Raw genomic sequence first — 11,372 nt, forward strand, 5'->3', positions numbered from 1 at the left:
TACCCACAACATTAAAGGACCAGTGATGCAGAAGCGTCTGAATTGTTAACAGTTGTAATTCATTGACCCGTTCATTCAACAGATCAATCAATCAATCAATCAATCAATCAAATTTTATTTGTATAGCACATTTCAGCAGCAAGGCATTTCAAAGTTCTTTACATAATTAAAAAAACAGCATGCAACATTGAATAAACAGTAAGAAAGAGAAAGAGATTTAAAAAAAAGATTTAAAAAGATAAAAACATTAAAACCCGCACCTCTGTCCTTATCTGGGGCTCTAACCCTCCTGGACTTTAGTCAAAAACACCGTTTGACAAGGACTCCAACCTTTAGGTTTTTAGTTGAAACGCCATCAACTGGGACTCTAAACCCCGTAGGACTTTAGTTAAATGCCATTTAACTGGGACTCTAACCCGAATAGGGCTACGAGTGGGGGACAGTACCCACGCCTCTCCGGGGGGCTGTACATCATTAAGAACTAAACACAGCGAGAAAGAGGAATAAAAAGAAATTAATAAATAGATCAAAAGTAAAGATAAAAACATTAAAAACATTAAAAACATCAAAAACATCGAAGATATCAAAACCGGCACTTATTTAGCAATTTAGCCATAAGCAGCTCTAAACAGCTGGGTTTTAAGTTGAGATTTAAAGGCACTCAGTGTTTCAGCTGTTTTACATTTTTCTGGAAGTTTGTTCCAAATTTGTGGTGCATAGAAACTGAATGCTGCTTCTCCTCGTTTGGTTCTGGTTCTGGGGATGCAGAGCAGAACCAGAACCAGAAGATCTGAGGGGGTCTAGACGGTTGGTACAGCAATAACAGATCTTTAATGTATTGTGGTGCTAAACCGTTCAGTGATTTATAAACTAACAACAGTATTTTAAAGTCTATTCTCTGAGCTACAGGGAGCCAGTAGGGACTTTAAAACTGGTGTTATGTGCTCTATCTTCCTGGTTTTAGTGAGAACAGCAGCAGCAGCTTCTGGATCAGCTGCAGCTGTTTGATTGATTTATTAGTCAGACCTGTGAAGACGCTGTTGCAGTAATCAATGCAGCTAAAGATAAATGCATGGATGAGTTTCTCTAGATCGCGCTGAGACATCAGTCCTCTAATCCTGGAGATGTTCTTCAGGTGATAGAAGGCCGACTTTGTGACTGTCTTAATGTGGCTGTGAAGGTTCAGGTCAGAGGTCATCACTACTCCCAGGTTTCGGGCTGATCGCTGGTTTTCAGTTGTAATAACTGAAGCTGTGCATTGATTCTAGTTCGCTCCTCTTTAGGTCCAAAGATAATAACTTCAGTTTTGTTTCTGTTCAGCTGGAGAAAGTTTTGGCACATCCACACATTTATCTGTTTTAAGCATCTATTCAGTGATTGGATGGGGTCAAAGGTCACCTGGTGACATCATGATGTAGAGCTGTGTATCATCCGCGTAGTTATGGTAGCTAATCCTATTTCCTGTTATAACCTGAGCCAGTGGGAGCATATAAATATTTAAAAGACGGGGTCCTAGGATTGAACCTTGGGGTTCCCCACATGTGACCTTTGACCTCTCTGATGAGAAGTTTCTGACTGAAACAAAGAAATCCCTGTTCTTTATGTAAGATTCAAACCAGTGGAGGACTGGACTGGAGAGTCCGACCCAACTCTCCAGTCGATTCAGTAAAATGTCCTGGTCAACACTGAGGTCCAACAGAACCAGCACTGTGGTTCTCCCACAGTCTGTATTTATATGGATGTCATTGAACACTTTGACTAGGCCGTCTCCGTGCTGTGGTGAGCACGAAAACCAGACTGGAAGGAGTCAAAGCGATTCATTATTGTTAGGAAGTTATTTAACTGTTTAAAAATGGCTTTTTCAATAACTTTGCTGATGAATGGGAGGTCAGAGGTCAGAGGTCGGCCTGTAATTCTGCAGTAGTGATTTGTCTAGATTGTTCTTTTTTATCAGTGGTTTGATAACTTCTGTTTTCAAAGCCTGGGGGAAAACACCTGAAGAGAGTGATGAGTTTACTATTTGGAACGATCATTAGCAACGACAGGCAGGACTTTCTTAAAGAAATGTGTGGGTAGGACATCCAAACAGCAGGAACTGGAGCTTCACTGACTTATAATTTCTTCTAGGGTTTTATAGTTAAGTAGTTGAAATTGGGTCATTTTTCCTGCATGTGTTTTGTTTGGGCACAGCATTGGTACTGGCTTTGGAGTGGATGTGCAGATTAATCCTCTGATCTTTTGAATTTTCTCTGAGAAGAAACTGGAAAACTTGTTGCAGGCCTTAGATTGAAGTTCAGGTGGTGACGTCATAGGAGGGTTTGTGATCCTGTCAACAGTAGCAAATAAAGCTCGAGCGTTGTTAAGGTTTTTATTTATGACATCTGCAAAGAAAGCCTCTCTTACATGTTTTAGTGTTGAGTGATAGTTACGTAGTCTTTCTTTATAGATGTCATAATAAACGTGCAGTTGAGCTTTACGCCATTTCCATTCGGTCCTACGGCAGAGTTGTCTAGCAGATTGAACAGTTTGTGCATTTCTCCATGGAGATTTCTTCCTACCAGACACAACTTTTAATTTAATGGGGGCAATGTAATCAATGATATCTGAAAGTTTGCACTGAAAATCATCTACCAACTTATCTAGGTCATTATAGCTTAAGGACGAAGAAGAAGAGTAGATTTGATTAAATGTTTCTGCTGTGTTTTCTGTGAAAGTACGTTTTGTGATGATAGCTTTTTGTCCAAGTGGGTTAATGGATAAAGAACATTCAAAGATAACAGCAAAGTGATCCGACAGGCCGACATCAGTTACAGAGACATTAGAAATATTCACACCCTCACTGGTAACCAGGTCCAGTGTGTGTCCAACAGATGTCCAAGAAAACGTCTCACCAGCTGCTTAAATGAAGAATGAAGTGTGGTTAGAGTTTATTCCTGTGTAAAAATGTGAACGCTTACATAAGCTTTTGATTCAGTCCAACTTTCTTCCCCACTAAATAGTTTTGTAATTAATAAACTGATTATTTCTGTTTTGTTTTGGTGTCACGTCTTAAAGTTGGAATACCAGAATCTGAATCTTTTTAGATCATATCTGTATTTTGATATTTCATGTGAAAGATAAGAAAATAATCTGATGCTAAGTGAAGTCACATCAGCAGTGTAAATAGAAAGAAACCGGTTTGGCAGCCTCACTGCATATTTCCAGTAAGAGCTTTGCTTACAAAGGTGAATGGCATCTGTGAAGGAAAAACCTGGTGCTGCAACTTTTTATTACAATACCTGAATCATGAAATGCAATCAGATAATCAACAGCATGTTTGAATTATTTGATCTTAGCAAATTGTAATTATGAAAAATAAGTGTCAGTGGTTTAAATGGTTGGTTTTTGTGTTATTGAATATGGCCAGATATATCTGTGTTGGTTTCTTTTTCTAAACATGTGCATATTAACATTTAAAAATGTTTTGATGATTTTAAAGTGCTAACACTTTAACAGATTTTTTCCAGCAGTTATTTTCTCTTACATGCCCTTTATGTATCTATGGAGCTTATTTAGTTGATAAGGTTATGGAAAATGGAAGTAAGCTCTTGTACTTAAAACCAGCCGAGTCAGCTGTACGTACTGATATGTGAGAAAATTATGTAAAATATAATGTAAGAAAATGTTTTTTTAAATATCCAGTCTTGAAATAATTGTAATATTTCAGTTTATCCTGAATGGTGAATTATTTGTTGTTTTTTTTACCTTACTTTATCTTTTCTCTTGTGACCTCATTTTTTTGAGGAATTAGACAATAACACTCAGTAATGACATGTCACTCCCTTTTTATTGTTGTGGGAGGAGCATTCCACAACCTTATCCAGGTGTGCTAACATGAGATTACCTGTATGTGCAGAAGAGAGTGAAGGACAACACTATTCACCATGGATGATAAAATCATAATTTTCTTTTGCCTTCTTGGATTTATTCATGCAACTTTGGGACAAGGTAGATATTCACAATACATTCTGTTTTTGTTATTGTTTGTATTCTTCATATAACTTATAATAATAATGAAAAAATAGGGTTTATCAGCCTTGAAAAAATGAAAACATTTTCTTTAAAGTAGTTAAGCATTTTATAAGAGTGAATACATTTATTGGGTTAATTTAAATTAATAATGCCTGGTTTTTAAAATTGTCGGCTCATTTTCAAAACTTGAGCGACATGACGATAAAGAAAATCTCACCTATAACCAATTTGAACGTGGGATTTATCATGTCCAGCCACACAAACTGATTTTTACTCAACAAAGTTCAGATCAGACAGAAACTCTCACAAACCCAAACATGGCTGACAGGAAAGAGACAGTTTGTGGACTTAAAATGTGTTACATTTTTTACATACATTTACACAATTGACAACAGAACATTCTCAGAGACAGGTAATTAAACACAAAAAAACAAACAAAAATGATTTGTTAGAGCCCATTTCCAAAACTTTATTTTTTTTTAATCACATATATGGACAGAAATAAACTGTAACAATGTTTCATCTCTGGCTGAAAAGATCAATTTTGTCTGTAATATATGCTATCATTTTTCCATCATATAATTTTTTTTTGTCTCTGTTTCCACTCAGTTACAGTCGATGACGTCACATTTTTCCAACTTATAGTTAGAATTTTTGATCATCAATAAAATCCATAGAATGTATTTTTCTTTGGTCAGCATTTAAAACTTCAATTGACATAACAGAGGAAAGAAAATAGGGACTTCTCTTTTACAAATGTTCTCAATCTCTGCCTTAATATTTTTTCAGAACTTAAAAATGACTCGTCAATCAAAAATAAAATATGTGAGGTCAACTGTTTTGCCACATTGTCTCAAACATAAAGCCACTGAAAAATCCTTTACATATTTTGAGTTTTGAGATTCCAGCTGAATTTTTTCCACTGTTTGCTATTCCCAAATTTCTTTGACATAGTTGGTAATTGTAAGTCTGCTGAAAGTCTTTTCAGCAGAAAAGACTTTGTCTCCCATGTTTTTACATGGGGCTGCAGGGAGACATGTTTTTACACAGTTCTAGACATCTCTCTAGAACTGTATAGAAAAATTATTTGATAACACTTTGAAGTTTGTGGATTACATCTGCCAGATAAAAATCAATGTCTATCGGGATTTCTGTATTTTGTCTTCTGTGTACTTTAGATTCTGCTCTGTGTTTCGATAACCTCACATTCTGATTGGCAATATGTCACAAACCACAAAGACATCGGGCCAAGGAAATCTAACATGTTGAAAATATTTAAATTGGAGAAACTCAGACGTCATTCCAATCATTCTCACCATGCTACGCATAGCAGAGATATCTCATAAAACTGTTTTAAGAATCATTCAAAATGTTCAGGAAGTTCTTAAGATGGTAGGAGGAGGGAAATGAGGGAAAACAAATCTGAATGAAAATCTTCCAGTGTAAACAAGAAGCAAGATTATCAGTACAGAGTGATAAAAAAATCTATGTGTTGATAAAATGTAACTACAATTGCAGCCTCAACAACTACCACTATGGGTCCAACAACTACAACTATGGGTCCAACAACTACAACTATGGGTCCAACAACTACAACTTCTACCCCAACAACTACAACTGCAGCTCCAACAACTACAACTGCTGCCCAAACAACTATAACTGCAGCACCAACAACTACAACTATTTCCCCAACAACTACAACTACATCCCCAACAACTACAAATGCAGCTTCAACAACTACAACTGCTTCTCCAACAACTACAACTGCAGCTTCAACAACTACAACTGCGGGTCCAACAACTACAACTGCTTCTCCAACAACTACAACTTCTACCCCAACAACTACAACTGCAGCTCCAACAACTACAACTGCTGCCCAAACAACTATAACTGCAGCACCAACAACTACAACTATTTCCCCAACAACTACAACTACATCCCCAACAACTACAAATGCAGCTTCAACAACTACAACTGCTTCTCCAACAACTACAACTGCAGCTTCAACAACTACAACTGCGGGTCCAACAACTACAACTGCTTCTCCAACAACTACAACTACGGGTCCAACAACTACAACTGCTTCTCCAACAACTACAACTGCAGCTCCAACAACTACAACTACGGGTCCAACAACTTCAACTGCAGCTCCAACAACTACAACTACGGGTCCAACAACTACAACTGCTTCTCCAACAACTACAACTGCTGCCCAAACAACTATAACTGCAGCACCAACAACTACAACTATTTCCCCAACAACTACAACTACATCCCCAACAACTACAAATGCAGCTTCAACAACTACAACTGCTTCTCCAACAACTTCAACTGCAGCTCCAACAACTACAACTACGGGTCCAACAACTACAACTGCTTCTCCAACAACTACAACTGCAACCCCAACAACTACAAGTACGGGTCCAACAACTTCAACTGCAGGCCCAACAACTACAACTATGGGTCAAACAACTACAACTGCTACCCCAACAACGACAACTGCAGCTCCAACAACTACAACTACGGGTCCAACAACTACAACTGCTTCTCCAACAACTACAACTCCAACAACTACAACTACGGGTCCAACAACTTCAACTGCAGCCGCAACAACTACAACTATGGGTCAAACAACTACAACTGCTACCCCAACAACTTCAACTGCAGCTCCAACAACTACAACTACGGGTCCAACAACTACAACTGCTTCTCCAACAACTACAACTGCAGCTCCAACAACTACAACTACGGGTCCAACAACTTCAACTGCAGCCGCAACAACTACAACTATGGGTCAAACAACTACAACTGCTTCACCAACAACTACATCTGCAGCCCCAACAACTATAACTGCAGGTCCAACAACTACATCTGCAGCTCCAACAACAACAACTGCTACCCCCATAACTACAACTCCTTCTCCAACAACTACAACTTCTAGCCCAACAATTACAACTGCAGCTGGAACAACTACAACTGCGGGTCCAACCACTACAACTGCGGGTCCAACAACTACAACTGTGGGTCCACCAACTACAACTGCGGGTCCACCAACTACTACTGTGGGTCCACCAACTACAACTGCGGGTCCACCAACTATTACTGTGGGTCCACCAACTACAACTGCGGGTCCACCAACTACAACTGCTTCTCCAACAACTACAACTGCGGGTCCACCAACTACTACTGTGGGTGCAACAACTACAACTGCGGGTCCAACAACTACAACTGCGGGTCCACCAACTACAACTGCGGGTGCAACAACTACAACTGCGGGTCCAACAACTACAACTGCGGGTCCAGCAACTACAACTGCGGGTCCACCAACTACAACTGCAGGTCCACCAACTACAACTGCTTCTCCAACAACTACAACTGCGGGTCCACCAACTACAACTGCAGGTCCACCAACTACAACTGCTTCTCCAACAACTACAACTGCAGCTCCAACAACTACAACTACGGGTCCAACAACTTCAACTGCAGCCGCAACAACTACAACTATGGGTCAAACAACTACAACTGCTTCACCAACAACTACATCTGCAGCCCCAACAACTATAACTGCAGGTCCAACAACTACATCTGCAGCTCCAACAACAACAACTGCTACCCCCATAACTACAACTCCTTCTCCAACAACTACAACTTCTAGCCCAACAATTACAACTGCAGCTGGAACAACTACAACTGCGGGTCCAACCACTACAACTGCGGGTCCAACAACTACAACTGTGGGTCCACCAACTACAACTGCGGGTCCACCAACTACTACTGTGGGTCCACCAACTACAACTGCGGGTCCACCAACTATTACTGTGGGTCCACCAACTACAACTGCGGGTCCACCAACTACAACTGCTTCTCCAACAACTACAACTGCGGGTCCACCAACTACTACTGTGGGTCCAACAACTACAACTGCGGGTCCACCAACTACAACTGCGGGTGCAACAACTACAACTGCGGGTCCAACAACTACAACTGCGGGTCCACAAACTACAACTGCTTCTCCAACAACTACAACTACAGCTCCAACAACTACAACTGCGGGTCCACCAACTACAACTGCAGGTCCACCAACTACAACTGCTTCTCCAACAACTACAACTGCGGGTCCACCAACTACAACTGCAGGTCCACCAACTACAACTGCGGGTCCACCAACTACTACTGTGGGTCCAACAACTACAACTGCGGGTCCACCAACTACAACTGCGGGTGCAACAACTACAACTGCTTCTCCAACAACTACAACTGCGGGTCCACCAACTACAACTGCTTCTCCAACAACTACAACTGCGGGTCCACCAACTACAACTGCAGGTCCACCAACTACAACTGCTTCTCCAACAACTACAACTGCGGGTCCAACAACTACAACTGCGGGTCCACCAACTACAACTGCGGGTCCAACAACTACAACTGCGGGTCCACCAACTACAACTGCGGGTCCACCAACTACAACTGCGGGTCCACCAACTACAACTGCGGGTCCACCAACTACAACTGCTTCTCCAACAACTACAACTGCGGGTCCACCAACTACAACTGCAGGTCCACCAACTACAACTGCTTCTCCAACAACTACAACTGCGGGTCCACCAACTACAACTGTGGGTCCAACAACTACAACTGCGGGTCCACCAACTACAACTGCAGGTCCACCAACTACAACTGCTTCTCCAACAACTACAACTGCGGGTCCACCAACTACAACTGCTTCTCCAACAACTACAACTGCGGGTCCACCAACTACAACTGCTTCTCCAACAACTACAACTGCGGGTCCACCAACTACAACTGCAGGTCCACCAACTACAACTGCGGGTCCACCAACTACTACTGTGGGTCCAACAACTACAACTGCGGGTCCACCAACTACAACTGCGGGTGCAACAACTACAACTGCGGGTCCAACAACTACAACTGCGGGTCCACAAACTACAACTGCTTCTCCAACAACTACAACTACAGCTCCAACAACTACAACTGCGGGTCCACCAACTACAACTGCAGGTCCACCAACTACAACTGCTTCTCCAACAACTACAACTGCGGGTCCACCAACTACAACTGCAGGTCCACCAACTACAACTGCGGGTCCACCAACTACTACTGTGGGTCCAACAACTACAACTGCGGGTGCAACAACTACAACTGCGGGTCCAACAACTACAACTGCGGGTCCACAAACTACAACTGCTTCTCCAACAACTTCAACTGCAGCTCCAACAACTACAACTGCAGCTCCAACAACTACAACTACGGGTCCAACAACTTCAACTGCAACCTCAACAACTACAACTGCTTCTCCAACAACTACATCTGCAGCTCCAACACCTACAACTGCTGCCCCAACACCTACAACTGCAGCCCCAACAACTATAACTGCAGGTCCAGCAACTACAACTGTGGGTCCACCAACTACAACTGCTTCTCCAACAACTACAACTGCGGGTCCACCAACTACAACTGCTTCTCCAACAACTACAACTGCGGGTCCAACAACTACAACTGCGGGTCCAACAACTACAACTGCGGGTCCACCAACTACAACTGCTTCTCCAACAACTACAACTACAGCTCCAACAACTACAACTACGGGTCCAACAACAACTGCTACCCCCACAACTACAACTCCTTCTCCAACACCTACAACTGCTTCTCCAACAACTACAACGGCGGGTCCACCAACTACAACTGCGGGTCCACCAACTACAACTGCTTCTCCAACAACTACAACTACAGCTCCAACAACTACATCTGCAGCTCCAACAACAACTGCTACCCCCACAACTACAACTCCTTCTCCACCAACTACAACTGCGGGTCCACCAACTACAACTGCTTCTCCAACAACTACAACTGCGGGTCCAACAACTACAACTGCGGGTCCACCAACTACAACTGCGGGTCCACCAACTACAACTGCGGGTCCACCAACTACAACTGCGGGTCCACCAACTACAACTACAGCTCCAACAACTACAACTGCGGGTCCAACAACTACAACTGCGGGTCCAACAACTACAACTGCGGGTCCACCAACTACAACTGCAGCTCCGCCTCCTACAGGCCAAACGTCTAACGGTAAATCCCTTCAAAACAGCAACATAACTTTTCTTGGAGTAAATTAATCCACTGATTAACTGGCTTCTTTTCATCCCTACAGGTTTGGAGTACCTGACACATCTAAACATGAAGTTAACATCTTCTGGAGAGATCAGCAATGGAACCATAGTTCACCTCATTGAACAGGTATGTAAGCTACAATAACTCACAAATTATTTGGTTTTTCATCAAAAAGAATCATAAATATTAACACTTTCTTTCTCTTCATTTAGTTTTTCAGAGAGCAGCTCCTTAATGGAACCGCCCCCAAGGTGACCGTACGACGCATTCAACGGGTTGGAGTTAACCCATAGCCAAACACAGCATCTACATGACATGTTCTCTGTTATTTAAATGTTACATCAACATAAGTGTGAATGATATTTATACTTATTGTTGCTTATTTTAAATATTAACATTTTGCATATTAGGCAGTTTTCCAAAAAGGTAGTTTAACAAACAGCCTCTCCATGATTTCTGGGTAGATGAACTCAGAGTTGGTTTTCAGTTCCAGCAGCTAATCACTTTAAGTTCAGTCAAGGTTGAGTATCTGAACTTTGAGTTGGATATGGACGATGTTTAGCCAGTAAATATTATCCACATTGAAGTTGGAACACCTTAAATGTAGGTCAAAACCTTCACCAAGTCTAAAACAGAAATTATTTTTGTTTCAATATCAATCCGTCTGGAACAGAAAACCTGAGTTTTCCCAGAGTTAATCATTTTATAAATAACCTGCTTTCTGGAAAACCCTCATGAAATACCAAAGTCTCGTTCGTGTAGATTCAACATAACTTCTGAACTCAATGATTTCTCTTTTCATGATTGACTATGCAAAGTCTTATTCTTAGTATCAAAATCTGAGTTATGTGCATTTTCTAATCAAATGTTTATTTTTTATTGTTTTACTGCAGAGTCTAATTTAGTTGCATTTTTCTCAGTTTTGCAGATGTACAATCATTTTCAAAACTCTTTGAATTAAATAGTTTTTGTTGATAACTTCATATTTATTTTAATATACGTTTTCATTGTATTTTAACTTTTTCAGCTTTGCAGTTAAAATACAATTAAGGAATTCATATGGACTGCAAGTCATTTATCTTTATATTACCTCAGTTCAAAAACCAGTTAAAGTGGAGCTTTTGGAACATGTCATATTAAATATGACAAAAGTACGACATGCAACCTAAATTTATGTAGAAATTTTTAGAAATTCTGAGGTTAATCTCAGAAATTTTCTAGAAAAT

At 40.9% G+C, this 11,372-nt stretch overlaps 1 protein-coding gene across 1 annotated transcript; it reads left to right on the top strand.

Annotated features, from left to right (window-relative positions):
* The first annotated feature begins 7,514 nt into the window (after positions 1 to 7,514).
* Positions 7,515 to 10,496, top strand: LOC106910938 (uncharacterized). The gene is made up of 4 exons (XM_088005233.1): positions 7,515 to 7,577; positions 7,667 to 10,104; positions 10,187 to 10,272; positions 10,359 to 10,496. The coding sequence occupies exons 1-2, from the start codon at positions 7,515 to 7,517 to the stop codon at positions 10,100 to 10,102; spliced, it is 2,499 nt and encodes an 832-aa protein (XP_087861359.1). The 3' UTR covers positions 10,103 to 10,104; positions 10,187 to 10,272; positions 10,359 to 10,496.
* The last annotated feature ends 876 nt before the right edge of the window (positions 10,497 to 11,372 follow it).

The sequence above is a fragment of the Poecilia mexicana genome, unplaced genomic scaffold (assembly GCF_051168715.1).
Source record: "Poecilia mexicana isolate PSO_F unplaced genomic scaffold, ASM5116871v1 scaffold_4, whole genome shotgun sequence".
NCBI lineage: Eukaryota > Metazoa > Chordata > Actinopteri > Cyprinodontiformes > Poeciliidae > Poecilia > Poecilia mexicana.